Source organism: Bufo bufo, chromosome 4, assembly GCF_905171765.1.
Source record: "Bufo bufo chromosome 4, aBufBuf1.1, whole genome shotgun sequence".
Lineage (NCBI taxonomy): Eukaryota > Metazoa > Chordata > Amphibia > Anura > Bufonidae > Bufo > Bufo bufo.
The window spans coordinates 250687830-250707577 of NC_053392.1; the positions used below are offsets into that span (position 1 = coordinate 250687830).

Here is a 19748-nt window from a genome sequence, read left to right on the forward strand (position 1 = left end):
CACATCTCCAGCCTGCCAGCGAACGATCGCCCCTGGCAGGCTGGAGATCCACTCGCTTACCTTCCGATCCTGTGTGCGCGTGTTCACAGGAAATCTCGGCTCACGCGAGATGACGCCAATCGGTGTTAGTGTAGCCTGAGAGCGCCGCAGCAATGGCGCCTTTCGGCGTTAGTGTGGCGGGAAGTGGTTAATGGGGCCCCTCGACCACTGTTTGCTAATCCACAACTCTCACATAGAAAAGAATGGATGGCGGCAGAGCATGCGCATTGGGCCATACTCCAATTTCGGGGATCAGTTCTCAATATAGGTGCGGGGAACAGCACCTATAAGACAATGGGGGCCTATCCAAGCAATATGCCCCTATTGTCTGAGATGAGAAAACCCATTTTAAGGCCTCTTTCACATGACTGTATTCCCTACAAGAGGCCATATGTCCCGTCGTGGCATTGATCGTGCCAACAGGAGTGCACACAATCATAGAGGACGATGATGCAAGTCGAGCTTCCGGTGGGACTATTGTTTAGCACTAATAGATGATAGGAGTGCGGTACAATCGCCCATTGTGAGGCACAACATGGACAACATCATGATGCCCTGTACTCCTGTCCGCACCATCAATATGGCCCGTTAACTAACACTAGACATGTTTTAGTGCATATAGTCGTGTACAAGACTCCAAAAGGTGTGGTCCGTGATCAGAGCTGAAACCGGACATAATTTAAATTTCAAGAAGACGGCCCCCCGAGAGATTAGCAACGGAGCATTTACAGGATTCAAAGCAAATGACAACCCTGGGATCTGAATACATGAGGTGGGGGGGACAGACTGTAACCCTACTCAATCAAGAAAGGATCCACTGAACGGAGGCAAAAATGGAAACGAACGTGACAAAATGATCCGCATTACAGATCCTCGGAATGGCTTTCGTACGTTTCCATTTAGTCATTTTATATGCAGTGTGTAGGAGATACAGTCACGGTGTAAGCGGTGTCTAGGAGATACAGTCACGGTGTAAGCAGTGTGTAGGAGATACGGTGATGGTGTAAGCGGTGTGTAGGAGATACAGTCACGGTGTAAGCAGTGTGTAGGAGATACAGTCACGGTGTAAGCGGTGTGTAGGAGATACGGTCACAGTGTAAGCAGTGTGTAGGAGATACGGTGATGGTGTAAGCGGTGTGTAGGAGATACAGTCACGGTGTAAGCGGTGTGTAGGAGATACAGTCACGGTGTAAGCGGTGTGTAGGAGATACAGTCACGGTGTAAGCAGTGTGTAGGAGATACAGTCACGGTGTAAGCAGTGTGTAGGAGATACAGTCACGGTGTAAGCAGTGTGTAGGAGATACAGTCACGGTGTAAGCGGTGTGTAGGAGATACGGTCACGGTGTAAGCGGTGTGTAGGAGATACAGTCACGGTGTAAGCAGTGTGTAGGAGATACAGTCACGGTGTAAGCAGTGTGTAGGAGATACAGTCACGGTGTAAGCGGTGTGTAGGAGATACGGTCACGGTGTAAGCGGTGTGTAGGAGATACGGTGATGGTGTAAGCGGTGTGTAGGAGATACAGTCACGGTGTAAGCGGTGTGTAGGAGATACAGTCACGGTGTAAGCGGTGTGTAGGAGATACAGTCACGGTGTAAGCAGTGTGTAGGAGATACAGTCACGGTGTAAGCAGTGTGTAGGAGATACAGTTACGGTGTAAGCAGTGTGTAGGAGATACAGTCACGGTGTAAGCGGTGTGTAGGAGATACGGTCAAGGTGTAAGCGGTGTGTAGGAGATACAGTCACGGTGTAAGCGGTGTGTAGGAGATACAGTCACGGTGTAAGCGGTGTGTAGGAGATACGGTCACGGTGTAAGCGGTGTGTAGGAGATACGGTAGATTAATTCTCCATCGTCACAGTATTTAGTTACCTCATCAGTATTACAGTCACTCACATTGGTTGAATTGGCACATGGATACACATGTGAGCAGTAACGCCACATCAAGGCTCCAACCCTTGTTACTGACCAGTCACACACACCATGCTTTTCATTCATACGCATTTGGTATTCCAGATGTTTTGGACTACACCTCCCATAATGCTTTGCCAGCATGATGGGAGATGTAATTCACAGCATCTGGACGGCCTATGGTTGCCGACCTCTGACCTCGCGGTGATCACCGTACACAATGCTGAAGTAGCGGTGCAAACAGGAGCAGCTTGTCACCTGTCAGAGGGCGCGGGCCTCAAACATGGGCTTCTTCATTCCACTTCAGGTACTTCGTGTTCCATAGGAGAACATGCTGGTCAGAGTTGGGACACACAAAAAATAATTAAAATGGTTAGAGTAAATGGCAGAACAGACGCAGTGCAGCAGACGGACGGTCCACATATATACAGCAGACAGACACACAGACTGTGGGAGACACAGAGACGGAGATGACAGAATCCAGTGAGCGACGGATTTGGTGGCAGATGTGGGGCCGTCCCTCTGGCTGGGAATTTATTTTTATTTTTTGTTAAACTAGGGTTGTACACATGGAACACACAGGCCACACGTGGTGCACAGCTCCACATCTAACGCACAGCCCACAAATATAGTACACAGCCCCCCCCCCCCAATATACTGCACATCCATCCCCCAATATACTGCGCAGACAGACCCCAATATACTGCGCAGAACGAACACCAATATGCTGCGCAGATAACCCCCCATATACTGCATAGATAGCCCCCCAATAAACTGCGTAGACCCCACAACTTCAATATACTGGGCGGACACCACCCAATATACTGTGCAGACAGACCCCCCCATATACTGTGAAGACAGACCCCCCCCCCCATATACTGTGCAGACCCCCCCCCATATACTGTGCAGACCCCCCCCCATATACTGTGCAGACAGACCCCCCATATACTGTGCAGACCCCCCCCATATACTGTGCAGACAGACCCCCCCATATACTGTGCAGACAGACCCCCCCATATACTGTGCAGACCCCCCCATATACTGTGCAGACCCCCCCCATATACTGTGCAGACAGACCCCCCCATATACTGTGCAGACCCCCCCCATATACTGTGCAGACCCCCCCCCCCCATATACTGTGCAGACAGACCCCCCCCCATATACTGTGGAGACCCCCTCCGTATACTGTGCAGACAAACCCCCCCATATACTGTGCAGACCTACCCCCATATACTGTGCAGACAGACCCCCCCCATATACTGTGCAGACAGACCCCCCCATATACTGTGAAGACAGACCCCCCCCCCCATATACTGTGCAGACCCCCCCCATATACTGTGCAGACCCCCCCCATATACTGTGCAGACAGACCCCCCATATACTGTGCAGACCCCCCCCCATATACTGTGCAGACAAACCCCCCCATATACTGTGCAGACAGACCCCCCCATATACTGTGCAGACCCCCCCCATATACTGTGCAGACCCCCCCCCATATACTGTGCAGACCCCCCCATATACTGTGCAGACAGACCCCCCCATATACTGTGCAGACCCCCCCCATATACTGTGCAGACCCCCCCCCATATACTGTGCAGACCTACCCCCATATACTGTGCAGACCCCCCCCATATACTGTGCAGACCTACCCCCATATACTGTGCAGACCCCCCCCCATATACTGTGCAGACCCCCTATATAATAGAACCTATTTATAAGCAAACAATATGACAATTGCTCCTGCAAAGGGTTAAAAGCGCTTTTGTGAAATGGATATTTATACTACCCTCGGCGCTTGCGCACTGGGACGTAATTTTTCCCTACCCCCACACTGCGCAGGCGCGTATATCGGGTGGATTTTTATGAGTTAACCGCGCTTGCGCACTGGGCCGTAATTTTTCCCTACCTCGGCTCCCCGACGCATGCGCAGTGTCCCAGTGTGCTGCTGAAATCGGCAGTGAGATTTTCACTAGTCTGGCCTTTTGCGCATGCGCAGATTGTAAAAACTAAGACACGCCTCCATACGTCATCGCCGATGCGACAGGAAGTCAGGGGGTAGGGAAATCTAACGAGGAAGGGTAATGTAACGCTACACCGGCAGCACTCATGCAGCCCCAAACCATGACACTCCCACCACCATGCTTGACTGTAGAAAAGACACACTTGTGCGATCTCCTTTGAGTCAAGCACACCTGACCAGTCAATCTGTCCTGGAGGCTGTTTTTAAAGTCAGTATAAAACTGAGTCTGCTTATAAAGAACCTACCATTAGCCATTTGGCTCCAGGAGAAGTATATGGTGGGCTCAGCATGCATGTTGGTACTTGCATCCCTGGATCCGATGAAAGCTGTAATGGCACCGGACGGGGTTAAAAGCAGAGTGTACTTGGCTTGCATGCTGACCTGCATTCCCTGGACTTGATGTGGCTGTCATGGCCCATAAACAGGTAGGAACAAGAGTTAGGGACCACTCAAATGAGACGACCTTGACGCGGTGAGTGGCTTATTACGCTTTGGCCAAAATGTACACCAATGTCTCATCCAGCATGGAGGGCAGAGTGCTGGATGTAGTGTGCGATCACATTTGCATTTTCCGTTTGTATATGTATTTCGCCATAGTGATCTGCACCTACAGGCAGGTTGTGCGGGCTCAACCCCCCACATTTTTTCTTTGTAGCATATATTGGAGGCGTGGCGATCTCCTTTGAGTCAAGCACACCTGACCAGTCAATTTGTCCTGGAGGCTGGTTTTAAAGTCAGTATAAAACTGAGTGTGCTTATAAAGAACCTACCATTAGCCATTTGGCTCCAGGAGAAGTATATGGTGGGCTCAGCATGCATGTTGGTACTTGCATCCCTGGATCCGATGAAAGCTGTAATGGCACCGGACGGGGTTAAAAGCAGAGTGTACTTGGCTTGCATGCTGACCTGCATTCCCTGGACTTGATGTGGCTGTCATGGCCCATAAACAGGTAGGAACAAGAGTTAGGGACCACTCAAATGAGACGACCTTGACGTGGTGAGTGGCTTATTACGCTTTGGCCAAAATGTACACCAATGTCTCATCCAGCATGGAGGGCAGAGTGCTGGATGTAGTGTGCGATCACATTTGCATTTTCCGTTTGTATATGTATTTCGCCATAGTGATCTGCACCTACAGGCAGGTTGTGCGGGCTCAACCCCCCACATTTTTTCTTTGTAGCATATATTGGAGGCGTGGCGATCTCCTTTGAGTCAAGCACACCTGACCAGTCAATTTGTCCTGGAGGCTGGTTTTAAAGTCAGTATAAAACTGAGTGTGCTTATAAAGAACCTACCATTAGCCATTTGGCTCCAGGAGAAGTATATGGTGGGCTCAGCATGCATGTTGGTACTTGCATCCCTGGATCCGATGAAAGCTGTAATGGCACCGGACGGGGTTAAAAGCAGAGTGTACTTGGCTTGCATGCTGACCTGCATTCCCTGGACTTTATGTGGCTGTCATGGCCCATAAACAGGTAGGAACAAGAGTTAGGGACCACTCAAATGAGACGACCTTGACGCGGTGAGTGGCTTATTACGCTTTGGCCAAAATGTACACCAATGTCTCATCCAGCATGGAGGGCAGAGTGCTGGATGTAGTGTGCGATCACATTTGCATTTTCCGTTTGTATATGTATTTCGCCATAGTGATCTGCACCTACAGGCAGGTTGTGCGGGCTCAACCCCCCACACACTTGTCTTTGTACTCCTCACCTGGTTGCCGCCAGACACGCTTGACATCATCTGAACCAAATAAGTTTATCTTGGTCTCATCAGACCACAGGACATGATCCCAGTAATCCATGCCCTTAGTCTGCTTGTCTTCAGCAAACTGCATTCTTTCTTGTGCATCATCTTTAGAAGACGCTTCCTTTTGGGACGACAGCCATGCAGACCAGTTTGATGCAGTGTGCGGCGTATGATCTGAGCACTGACAGGCTGAAAACCCCACCCCTTTAACCTTTTCAGCAATGCTGACAGCCCTCATACATCTATTTTGAAAAGACAACCTCTGGATATGACGCTCAGCACGTGCACTCAGCTTCTTTGGTTGACCATGGCGAGGCCTGTCCTGAGTGGTACCTGTCTTGTTAAAACGCTGTATGGCCTTGGCCACCATACTGCAGCTCAGTTTCAGAGAGTTGGCAATCTTCTTATAGCCTAGGCAATCTTTATGTAGAGTGAGAATTCTTTTATTCAGATCCTCAGAGAGTTCTTAGCCATGAGGTGCCATGTTGAACTTCCAGTGACCAGTATGAGAGAGTGTGAGAGCGATAACATCAAATTTAACGTACCTGCTCCCCATTCACACCTGAGACCTTGTGACACTAACAAGTCACATGACAGCAGGGAGGGAAAATGGCTAATTGGGCACAATTTGGCCATTTTTACTTAGGGGTGTACTCACTTTAATGGCTTTGTGTTGAGTTATTTTGAGGGCACACCAAATTTATATAAGCTGTACACTGACTACTTTACATTGTATTAAAGTGTCATATCTTCAGTGTTGTCCCATGATAAGATATGATAAAATATTTACAAAAATGTGATGGGTGTACTCACTTTTGTGATATACTGTATATCACATATGCTGCATGACCGACATCCAGATTTGCACTTACCTCCTCACAGAAACCAAGCACGTAGGTTAGGCACAATTGGCTTCACATGAATCCATACCGGTTATCAGTGATTAATTTATTCACTGTTATATACTTTTGCAGCTCATCTCATAGAATACCTTGGAATATATTTTATATACTACAGAAATCAGACTTATCAGTCGGTAGTTACACAGTACCTGTACCAGACCTTAACAAAAATGATGGCACAATTTCAATCTCTAGCAACACATGCCCTTTGGATGTAGCAGGGTTAACACACAAACCCTTAACTTAAATTTAACTCATCGTGTTATCTTTAAACAAAGCCATTGAACAGCCATTTAAGGTGTTTGCTTAACGCAATTAGTTTAGATAACTAGCAGTAGCAGTCAACTTCAGGAATCCAGTCAGCAGATTAGAATTCATCCTGCCTTGCTCATCCCCAAAGAAGCTGTTTATTCACAGCATGGCTCCTCCACCCTGCTCCTGAAATGAGAGACCAGCCAGCTCTGTTGGCATAAAACAGCTTAGCACTGACAGTGGCTCATCCACCTCACCATCTCCTGGAATCAGAGACATACAGTTCTTCCACCTCTTCTCTCAGTTACGCACAACTGATACAGTAGGTGGAGCAGCTGTCTAAAACTTAGTTTATTGCAGGTGGGAGATGCAGGGATCACAGATTGAACACAGGAGGCGGCAGTTGAATTACCTATTGCCCACCAGTGCTAAATTCATAGGAATAAGAAATGTAGGATATTTAAAAATATGTGCCACTTTCATTAAACATTGGAGATATTTTAGGCAGCATATGAATGAGAATCCACAACTAAATCCTGACAGGATCTGTAGTTAGGCTAAGGATTTTTTTAAACATTTAGTTGATTTTATTTTTATTTTTTGTAGACTTTTATCCATTGTTGGATCTCTTCAAAGCAGTCAATTACAAACAAAAGCTTATCAAAGGGTAGACATTTGTTTCATGTGATGTAAATAAACACAGCACGCGGGATTACTTCACAGGAGCCATGTTGGTAAGGCTACTTTCACACCTGCGTTCGGGTGTCCGCTCGTGAGCTCCGTTTGAAGGGGCTCACAAGCGGCCCCGAACGCATCCGTCCAGCCCTAATGCATTCTCAGTGGACGCGGATCCGCTCAGAATGCATCAGTCTGGCAGCGTTCAGCCTCCGCTTCGCTCAGCAAGCGGACACCTGAACGCTGCTTGCAGCGTTCGGGTGTCCGCCTGGCCGTGCAGAGGCAAGCGGATCCGTCCAGACTTACATTGTAAGTCAATGGGGACGGATCCATTTGAAGTTGACACAATATGGCTCAATCTTCAAACGGATCCGTCCCCCATTGACTTTCAATGTAAAGTCTGGACGGATCCGTTCAGGCTACTTTCAGACTTAGAATTTTTTTCAAACTATAATGCAGACGGATCCGTTCTGAACGGATACAAACGTCTGCATTATAGGAGTGGATCCGTCTGAGCAGACATCAGACGGACCCGCTCTGAACGCTAGTGTGAAAGTAGCCTTACATAACATAAAGACAGGAGCAACTGCCACAAACAGAAAACAGGAAGTGGTGCACCAACATAACATGCATAACAACATTGTTTGATAAATTTGATGCATCTTTAAACATAACACTTTAGAGAGGTTACTCAGGTTAATCACCCCCTACTGGAGTGATTTTATAATAAAAAAAAATGGCAGTTGATAAATCTGGCTTGCACCTAATCAGCATAGCTTACCATACCCAATCTCCCACCTATTTCTCAAAAGTCACAAGAGTGGCATAAAATTACAAAAACACAAAAAACAAATACTGCTTTAAGTCAATTCACACTGAAGAGCCAACGAGATTGGTCAGTTCGCAATGTTGGGTAGCTCTCTATTCCTGGAAGTGTTTTTGTTTTTTTTAATCATATGCCATTTTTAACATGACTGCGGTGCTTCACTATTTCCTTTATATAGGGATTTTGGATTGACAATTCCAGAAAAGAAGTTTGGACATCATATGCAGCAATGAAGGAATGATGAATAGCGATATCATCTAAAGATTTTAAAGATCACCTCAGAAAACCCCCATTGGCAAGACAATTTAACTAATATAACTGTGACTGTTTTTGCAGAATTTTTGAGATGTGTGCCAGAATGTTATCAACTAGAATTATGGCACAAATTGAATAATAAATCCCCCACCCCCATATTCTTAATAGACTGCTCATGGATGACACAGCTAACATAACGTACACCTTACTTACCTGACCCCAGGGAGTTCCAAAAAAATTTGTAACCACACTGCTAGCATCAACAATGGAACAAAAGATTTCATCTTTCAATGAGAAGCTATGGCCGAAGAGTACAGCATACGTCACATTACTGACAGCATTAATTATGCAATGTTTAGGGTTGATTGCACGTCCTGTAAGATCAATTAAAAAAAAAAAATGAAATATTAAACAGCAAATGACATACCTGTACTGTAAATTAAAGCATAAAATAACAAAAAAGCAAAGGGAAAAAAATGGGCAGTTTTAAGCATAAATTGTGTCTTTATTTTTATATTGTTGAACTAATTCCAATATAAGGCCCATCAACATAATTCATGAAGCTTCATAGAGCACCATTGATTAACCAAGGATCAACTGAATAACGTATTGTATAAAAAGCACAGCACTCTGTATACTTTTAAAGGGGGTGGTGGTATACCCACCTTAAAGTTTATCATGAATATAGTCTAAGGCTTTACTGTTTGATATGTTCTGTAGGTTCTCTGGTGCTCTGTTTTCAGAACAGACTGTCTGGGCTGGATAAACAAACTGCATAATTTGTTGTGTCTGGTTGTGAATAGCATGGTGGTTCTTCCTTAGACACTGGTGGAGCTGTTGTGCAGAGCCGATTAAAGGGGTTTTGTCCAGACAGAAAATTGTTATTGTTGCTAAGCAGTAGGAGACTAGGAATTAATTCCACATAAGATCTTTTACCAAGAACCAGTGGGTGAAAAATTACAAAGAGGCCAGCTAGCAGCGCAGAACTAGTTGTCCCTACAGCGGGTTATCCAAGACTAAACTTTTTTAACAGACCTCTTGAGAGTGGCGGGACCCATGGTGTGGAACCTGGATCCTATCCCACCTACTATAGCTGTCTTAAAGTAATGGCCGGACTGAGGAAGGGGGCAGAGCCCTTGAGGGGAGGCCCACATGACGGGGGGTTTGGTTTAGGGAGCCTCCAAAAGTATAGGATTGGTGGGCGGGGAAAAATGGGATTGGTTAGGGGACACTGGGAGAGTGGGATTGGGTAGTTTAAGTAAGGGGGAGGAGTGAATGGGGTTAAATACAGGAGGAAGGGGGAAGACAGTAGCCATTTTGGTGAGAGAGAGAAGCTGACATTACCTCGGTGTGATGGAGCAACTTGAAGCAGCGATCAGGGAGTTGCGGGCAGCAGCGGAAGTGTGGGGCTCAACTTGGGTCCAGGATCATGTTCAGATGCTGTTGCGGGGGGCGGCTGAGGCTCCTGTTCCGCCCCAGCCACTAACTATTCGGCCGCGGTGGGCGAGGCCGCCGGCGCGCTAAAGCCCTTCATCTCCCCCCCCCCCGGGCTTAGCACCGCATCTGGAGCCCTTCCCAGGACCCTTCACGTCGGGTGCCTACAGGGCCAGCTCACTCCACCAGGCCCCATCGTGGAAGGAATCCGATTGGTAGGCGGAGCCCTAGGGGTGGCCAGGCCCGGCCATCACCTTCTACAAGTGGAAGCGGCGAGGGATCGGGACCAGGAGTGGTGCGGGGCCTCCTTAACTCCAGGCAGGGAGGCTGCTCCCCGGCATGGCAGGATCACTTCCAGGTACGGAGCTGCTGCCAGTTCCCCTTGTGAAGCTCCGCCCCCGAGGCATTTAACCATTGTATCCCTGGAAGAGTATGGCCAGGGGGCAGAGGGAAAGAAGATGTTGCAGCAGTAGGGATCCTGCCACTGAGGAGGGTGACTGTGTCTCCAGTCCAGGCTCTGCCAGGGGGCAGAATGAAGTCAGAAGCTCCGTCCATCGGGTTCCGGTCATGGAGGATTTGGATCACGGCGTCCCTGGACCCAGCGATTCCAGGGGACAGTGTGAGGATCCCGCATCTACTGGACCCATCGGTGCATCCCAGAGGAGAGGTAGTCTGGATTCAGGAGTCGCGGCTGGTCGGAACACAGCACCCAGGCAGCCAGGTGAGATTTCTTGGGGACCGTTAGCTCAATTGGTACAGGGTGTAGGTACCGGGGGCGGGCGGGGGGCTCCAGTTGGATTTAAGTAGGGGTTTCGGGCAGCTTTTGGGGGGCTTGGCGGGGTTGGTGGCCAGCTGGGGATTGGGGTGGTCCCCACTGCAGGCGTGGGGTTTGGCTGGAGTGCCGGAAGCATCAGGGTCAGGAGAGGAGCCCAGGTGGGGGTTACCGGGCACGGGGGTGTTGGTGCAGGGGGGCGAAGCAGAAGAGGATAGTGCGCGGTTAGATAATAAGGCCAAAGGAGAGGTGTATGTTTGTTTTGAGGGGCCTTTGGGGGCTCATTTAAAATCTGAGGTTAAGGAGCGGATATGGAGGGGGGAGTACGTGGAGATTTTTTCTCTGCTTTCCCTTGAAAGATTTAACGTGGATAGGACGCGTAAGGAGGATGAGAAGAAAGAGGAGGAAGAGAAACACAGGTTTCGGTTAATACCGCGGACGTTTGCCAATTGGTTGCCGGCATTCGCGATATTAGCGAGCGTTATTGGGGAAAAGGCGCCAGAGAATTGTTTGGCCCTGTTTTGTTATCTGGACACTATTGGCGAGGCATATCAGACATATGGAGGAGTTGCTTGGCTGCGGTATGACGAGCAATTCCGGCAGAGAAAGGCGATGCGTCCGGAAATACGGTGGGACCACAAGGACATCGCCTTGTGGCTGAAAGTGACGGCACCTGTTTGGTCGGGGCAGCCCTTTCGAGGGGAGGTGGGTAGTGGGGGTGCAACAACCCGGGCGACAGCATCCGCAAAAGGCTTGTATTTCGCATTTAATGAAAAAGTTTGTCGATTCGGGTTTAAATGTAAGTTTAAGCACGAGTGCTCCGGATGCGGGGGGGAATCATGGAGCGGCGAGATGCTTTAAGGGCGGTAGACAAAAAGGGGGCGATTCTAATAGCAAAGGGGGAGACGCCAGTGCGGCTGGGAAGGATGGAGTCGTATCTCGCTAGATACCCCAATAGAGAAGCGGGGGCTTTGATTTGTAAGGGTTTTCTTGATGGTTTTAGGATTCCGTTCATGCCGGGGGGGCGGTGTTGTTAAGAAGGAACTTGCGGTCGGCAAGGGAGCATCCGAATGTGGTGGCGGAGAAGCTAAACAAGGAGGTGTCGCTGGGGCGGATGGCGGGCCTATTTCAGGAGCCGGCTTTCTCTGATTTACAGGTGTCTCCGCTGGGGGTAGTCCCCCAACAAGTTTCGCCTTATTCCCTACCTGTCATTTCCTAAGGGATCGTCAGTCAATGATGGTAAAGACCCAGCACTGTGTTCGGTGGTGTATACTTCCTTTGATGTAGCGGTTACCTGGGTGTAGCGTTATGGGAGGGGTGCGTTGCTAGCAAAAACGGATATTAAAGCAGCGTTTAGGTTACTGCCAGTGCATCCGGATTGTCACCATTTGTTGGGGTGTTTTTGGGATGTTTTTTTTTGTTATTGATCGTTGCTTGCCTAAGGGGTGTTCCCTGTCGTGTGCCTATTTCGAAACGTTCAGTTCCTTTTTGGAATGGGCAGTGGTAGACTCGTCAGGTTGTAAATCTCTGATTCATTATCTGGATTATTTTTTGTGTATAGGCCCCCCCGGGGTCGGGGGTTTGTGCAGTGTTGTTAGAAACGTTGCGTTCGCTCTTTGAGCTGTTTGGGGTTCCGCTGGCGGCAGAAAAGACTGTGGGTCTGGTAACGGAATTGAGTTTTTTAGGGATAGTGATTGATTCTGTGAGAATGGAGTGTAGATTGCCCGAGGAAAAATTGGTAGATTTGAAAAGGGAGGTGGTGAGGGCTTTACGGGCGAAGAAGCTGCAGTTACGTGAGATTCAGTCGTTACTTGGGAAACTTAATTTCGCATGCAGGATTATGTCCATGGGGAGAGTGTTCAGCAGGCGTTTGGCTAGGGCGACTGCAGGTGTGGTAGTCCCGCACCATTATATTCGGTTGGGGAAGGAATTGCGAGCAGACTTACTGGTGTGGAGCTCTTTCTTACAGAAGTATAACGGTCGCTCGCTATTCATGGGGGAGGTTATAGACTCATTTGATTTTGAACTGCTTACTGATGCGGTGGAAGGTGCTGGTTTTGGGGCGTTTTGTGGGGGTCAATGGTGCGCTGGATGTTGGCCGGTTGCGTGGATTGAGCGAGGCTGGGTGAAGAATTTGGCTCTGTTGGTGCTCTTTCCAATAGTGTTTTCGGAATCAGAAAATACGATTCCACAGCGATAACTTGGTGTTAGTTCAGGCGATAAACGGTTTGTCGGCTTCGTCACCGCTAGTGGTACGGCTCCTTTAACGGTTGGTGTTGGAGTGTTTGTCGCTCAATGCCTGGGTGGTGGCTGTTCATGCGCCAGGGGGGGAGAACTGTGTTGCTGACGCCCTCTCTCATTCACAGTGGGATCTTTTCAGGAGGCTGGCCCCGGAGGCAGAAGTGGTGGGTTTGCAGTGTCCGGCATGCCTGTGGGACCTGTTGGAGGAACCGTAATGGGGCTCATTCAAGCATTGTTGGCGCCCGGTACATGGGCTATGTACAGTGGCGGAAATAATTATTTGACCCCTCACTGATTTTGTAAGTTTGTCCAATGACAAAGAAATGAAAAGTCTCAGAACAGTATCATTTCAATGGTAGGTTTATTGTAACAGTGGCAGATAGCACATCAAAAGGAAAATCGAAAAAATAACTTTAAATAAAAGATAGCAACTGATTTGCATTTCATTGAGTGAAATAAGTATTTGAACCCCTACCAACCATTAAGAGTTCTGGCTCCCACAGAGTGGTTAGACACTTCTACTCAATTAGTCACCCTCATTAAGGACACCTGTCTTAACTAGTCACCTGTATAAAAGACACCTGTCCACAGAATCAATCAATCAAGCAGACTCCAAACTCTCCAACATGGGAAAGACCAAAGAGCTGTCCAAGGATGTCAGAGACAAAATTGTAGACCTGCACAAGGCTGGAATGGGCTACAAAACCATTAGCAAGAAGCTGGGAGAGAAGGTGACAACTGTTGGTGCGATTGTTCGAAAATGGAAGGAGCACAAAATGACCATCAATCGACCTCGCTCTGGGGCTCCACGCAAGATCTCACCTCGTGGGGTGTCAATGGTTCTGAGAAAGGTGAAAAAGCATCCTAGAACTACACGGGAGGAGTTAGTTAATGACCTCAAATTAGCAGGGACCACAGTCACCAAGAAAACCATTGGAAACACATTACACCGCAATGGATTAAAATCCTGCAGGGCTCGCAAGGTCCCCCTGCTCAGGAAGGCACATGTGCAGGCCCGTCTGAAGTTTGCCAATGAACACCTGAATGATTCAGAGAGTGACTGGGAGAAGGTGCTGTGGTCTGATGAGACCAAAATAGAGCTCTTTGGCATTAACTCAACTCGCTGTGTTTGGAGGAAGAAAAATGCTGCCTATGACCCCCAAAACACCGTCCCCACCGTCAAGCATGGGGGTGGAAACATTTTGCTTTGGGGGTGTTTTTCTGCTAAGGGCACAGGACAACTTATTCGCATAAACGGGAAAATGGACGGAGCCATGTATCGTGAAATCCTGAGCGACAACCTCCTTCCCTCTGCCAGGAAACTGAAAATGGGTCGTGAATGGGTGTTCCAGCACGACAATGACCCAAAACATACAGCAAAGGCAACAAAGGAGTGGCTCAAGAAGAAGCACATTAAGGTCATGGAGTGGCCTAGTCAGTCTCCGGACCTTAATCCAATCGAAAACCTATGGAGGGAGCTCAAGCTCAGAGTTGCACAGAGACAGCCTCGAAACCTTAGGGATTTAGAGATGATCTGCAAAGAGGAGTGGACCAACATTCCTCCTAAAATGTGCGCAAACTTGGTCATCAATTACAAGAAACGTTTGACCTCTGTGCTTGCAAACAAGGGTTTTTCCACCAAGTATTAAGTCTTTTTTTGTTAGAGGGTTCAAATACTTATTTCACTCAATGAAATGCAAATCAGTTGCTATCTTTTATTTAAAGTTATTTTTTCGATTTTCCTTTTGATGTGCTATCTGCCACTGTTACAATAAACCTACCATTGAAATGATACTGTTCTGAGACTTTTCATTTCTTTGTCATTGGACAAACTTACAAAATCAGTGAGGGGTCAAATAATTATTTCCGCCACTGTATTTGAAAGCGTGGCATTGCTGGGAAGCGTGGTGTGATGATATGGGCGGGGGGATGGCGGAGTTAGAATTTTCTTTGTTGACGTTCGTGGGCCATTGTAGGTAGGAGGGCTGGTCGGTGAGTAAGATGAATGGTTATATGGCGGGGTTGGCGTTTGGTTTTAAGTTAAGAGGAATGATCGATTTCACCAAGTCGTTCTTGGTAGCCCAGGCATTAAAGGGTTGGTGTAGGTTGCGGACTTGGGAAGAAAACAGGAGGCCGGTGTCGTTTACTTTACTTTTACAGTTAGGGGATCAGTTAATGGGAGTGTGTGGTTCGGCGGGGAAGGTCCGGTTATTTAAATTGGCCTTTTCATTGGCGTTTTTTGGGGCAGTTTGTTTGGGTGAGCTGGTTTTTCCATCGACAAGGAGGATGGGGGGGTTGATGAGAGATGATGTAGATTTGTTTCCGGACAGGGTGGAGTTTGTTATACGTCGTTCGAAGACTGATGTAGAAGGCAGGGGGCGCAGAGTGGTTTTGTTTGGAATTGCGGAATGTGGGGTCTTTACCAGGACCTTGTTCACGGCCTTTAAGTAGCGAGTTGCAGCCTCAGCTTGACCGCTACTGGCCGGGCACAGAAATGGGTAGGTGGTGTAAAAAACTGTATATGTATGAGAAGCCTAATTGCCAGTAAGTCACATTTGCTGGAGTATGACCAGCTATCAGGGACTGACCATATATTCCATTATCCAGGGTATAGGTCAATGAGTACTAATGATCCACTGCAGAATGGCTCTCAAACAAACAAAACCACCTATCCCCACTACAAACTCCCACATGCCGCATCTAGAAGAGCTTGACGTGTTTCATCAGAAGCTAAAGTAACGAGCTCGTGGTGGGGTAATAGCAACAGACGCTGCCACACTGGTGTTGTGTGACAGCCCACCCGACACTGTGGCGGACGTGAAGCGGCCGCGCGCACCACCGGTATAAGTGGGGGAATCGGACACACCCCCGGAGGCAGGGGGGACGTGCAGCCAATGAGGACCAAGACAGGGAGGAGCTATACTCGATAACCCGTAGTCTCGCAAGGACGGCACTGATAAGTCCCACCTCCTCCTAGAAACAATAGGGATAACATAGGCAGGAGGAAAATGCCAGTGAGATAGAACTGGGACACAGGAACAGAAAAATGGGGACTACAGCGATCAAGCAAAAGCATTGCCCTTATTGCAACAGCATGGGTGACATATAAATAAAGCGGAAGAATTTTAATGCACCTATTTATCTAGATGAAACAATCTGAATACAATGTATCAGCATGGAAGCACGCATCGCAATGCAACACATAGATACAGATACAAGGTATCGGCTAGGAATCAGCGTCAATGTGGAGTTAGACGCATTGTGACTCACTGTAGTATTAGTATCTTGTGATAATTGAAGGGCTGCTAAGATGACTAATTATACGAATCAGTATTGGAAAAAGACTAGGGTTGAGTGAACCCTAACTGTAAAGTTCGGGTACGTACCGAACTTTAGGATTTTTGGACCCCGGACCCGAACATTTCCGTAAAAGTTCGGGTTCGGTGTTCGGCGCTTTCTTGGCGCATGGCTGTGATTGACCAGAGCAGCATGTGACCCAGGCTCTATATAAGCGTAAGTCACGTAGCGCTGCACGTCACTCTGCTGTTACAAGTGTAGGGAGAGGATGTTGCTGGACTTGTGATTTCAGGGAGAGAATAGGAGAGAATCTAACTCAGCGATCTACCTAGAAATAGTTGTGTGGGTGCAGGACACAATTATTTTACCCTGACCTGAGGCCATTGACCAAAAAAAAAATAATAACTTTTATAATTCTGTTAGTTAGGTGGGTAGTGGCGGCAGCCATTTTATGCAAGCTCAGTGCACCAGCACTGCATCTGAGCTTTTGGGACATTGCAAATCACCATTTTTTTTTGGGCAAACTACAACATCTGGATTAGTCAGTGTGCAATTTAAGGTAGAAATACAACCATCATTTTCTGGGGTTTTAAAAACACACTATTTTTTTTCAAAAAACAGTATTTTCCAGATCTGCAAGTGTTAAATTCAAGTTTAATATATACAGCTTTCATATTCTGTTAGCAAAAAAAGACTTTTTTGACAATCTACAACATCTGTATTAGTCAGTGTGCAATTTAACCTCTTAAGGACACATGACGTACCGGTACGGCATGTTGTCCTGGTACTTAAGGACACATGACGTACTGGTACGTCATGTATAGTTCCGATCACCGTGGCCTGGTGGGCGGTGATCGGAACCCGGTGCCTGCTCAAATCATTGAGCAGGCACCTTGGCTAAATGCGCCGGGGGGTCCTGTGACCCCCCATGTCGGCGTTCGCAGCAAACCGCAGGTCAATTCAGCCCTGCGGTTTCGGAAGTTTCTGATCCCCGCAGTCTGTGATCGCGGGGATTAGAAACTTCAAATAAGCTTTATTTTAATGTTTAACCCCCCCCCCCCTGCTGCCCTCTTTGTTACCTGCCGGCGGGCGCAGCGGGGGGTGCGGTGGGTGCGGCAGGAAGGGAGGGCGGGCGGGGCGGGCAGTCATGCGATAATCCGCCCGCCCCCTCTCTCAGGATAGCCAAGCAGTTTGCAGAGTGTCAGCACATTGCCGGACCGCTGTATGGAAAAGGTTAAGAGGGAGGGAGCTCCCTCTCTCTCCCATCGGGGGCTGCTGTGCCTTTTCAGCCCCCGATGGGAGAGGGAAGGGGCCCCCCTCCCTCCCCATCACCCACTGCTGTGGCAGCGTGTGATGGGTACCATGTAAAGTGAAAATACAGTACAGTATAGTATATAGTGTACTGTACTGTATTATACAGACATCAGACCCACTGGATCTTCAAGAACCAAGTGGATCTGGGTAAAAAAAAAGTAAAAAAAAGTTTAAAAAAAGTTAAAATCAAAAAACATATTTATCACTGATTAAAAATGAAAAAAATTAAATTCCCTACACATGTTTGATATCACCGCGTCCGTAACGACCTGATCTATAAAACGGTCATGTTACTTTACCCGCACGGTGAACGCCATAAAAAATAAAATAAAAAACTATGATGAAATTTAAATTTTGCCCACCTTACTTCCCAAAAAAAGGTAATAAAAGTGATCAAAAAAGTCGTATGTACGCCAAAAAATTAGACCCTACCTAAGATAATCACCCAAAAACTGAAAAAACTATGGCTCTCAGAATATGGAGACACTAAAACATGATTTTTTTGTTTTTGTTTCAAAAATGAAATAATTGTGTAAAACTTACATAAATGAAAAAAAGTATACATATTAGGTATCGCCGCGTCCGTAATAACTTGCTCTAAAAAAATATCACATGACCTAACCCCTCAGGTGAATACCGTAAAAAAAAAAAACGGTGTAAAAAAAGCTATTTTTTGTCACCTTACATCACAAAAAGTGTAATAGCAAGCGATCAAAAAGTCATACGCACCCCAAAATAGTGCCAATCAAACAGTCATCTCCTCCTGCAAAAATCATACCCTACCAAAGATATTTGCCCAAAAACTGAAAAAACTATGGCTCGCAGACTATGGAGACACTAAAACATGATTTTTTTGCTTCAAAAATGAAATCATTGTGTAAAACTTACATAAATAAAAAGAAATAGTATACATATTAGGTATCGCCGCGTCCGTGACAACCTGCTCTATAAAAATATTACATGATCTAACCTGTCAGATGAATGTTGAAAATTACAAAAAATAAAAACGGTGCCAAAACAGCTATTTCTTGTTACCTTGCCTCACAAAAAGTGTAATATAGAGCAACCAAAAATCATATGTACCCTAAACTAGTAAAAACAATACTGCCACCCTATCCCGTAGTTTCTAAAATGGGGTCACTTTTTTGGAGTTTTTACTCTAGGGGTGCATCAGGGGGGCTTCAAATGGGACATGGTGTCAAAAAAACAGGTCCAGCAAAATCTGCCTTCCAAAACCGTATGGCATTCCTTTCCTTCTGCACCCTGCCGTGTGCCTGTACAGTGGTTTACGACCACATATGGGGTGTTTCTGTAAACTACAGAATCAGAGCCACAAATATTGAGTTTTGTTTGGCTGTTAACCCTTGCTTTGTAACTGGAAAAAAAAATATTAAAATGGAAAATCTGCCAAAAAAGTGAAATTTTGAAATTGTATCTCTATTTTCCATTAAATCTTGTGGAACACCTAAAGGGTTAACAAAGTTTGTAAAATCAGTTTTGAATACCTTGAGGGGTGTAGTTCCTTAGATGGGGTCACTTTTATGGAGTTTCTACTCTAGGGGTGCATCAGGGGGCTTCAAATAGGACATGGTGTAAAAAAAAACTGTCCAGCAAAATATGCCTTCCAAAAACTATAAGGTGCACCTTTCCCTCTACGCCCTACTGTCTGCCCGTACAGTAGTTTAGGGCCACATATGGGGTGTTTCTGCAAACTACAGAATCGGGGCAATAAATATAGCATTTTGTTTCGCTGTTAACCCTTGCTTTGTTACTGGAAAAAATGGATTAAAATGGAAAATTTGCCCAAAAATCTAAATTCTGTAATTTTATCACCATTTGCCATTAACTCTTGTGGAACACCTAAAAGGGTTAACAAAGTTTGTAAAATCAGTTTTGAATACCTTGAGGGGTGTAGTTTCTAGAATGGGGTCATTTTTGGGTGGTTTCTATTATGTAAGCCTAACAGTGACTTCAGATCTGAACTGGTCCCTAAAAAGTGGGTTTCTGAAAATTTCTGAAATATTTCAAGTTTTGTTTCTAAGCCTTGTAACATCCCCCAAAAATA

The 19748-nt window shown here is 46.8% G+C and overlaps 1 protein-coding gene across 1 annotated transcript in view; it reads right to left on the reverse strand.

Annotated features, from left to right (window-relative positions):
* LOC120998035 (cytochrome P450 2J5-like) overlaps nt 1–19748 on the reverse strand; it is a 270926-nt gene that overhangs the window by 106029 nt on the left and 145149 nt on the right. The window contains exon 5 of the mRNA XM_040428475.1: nt 8839–8999. Within this exon, the coding sequence (XP_040284409.1) occupies nt 8839–8999 (161 nt within the window). The remainder of the gene's footprint in view (nt 1–8838; nt 9000–19748) is intronic.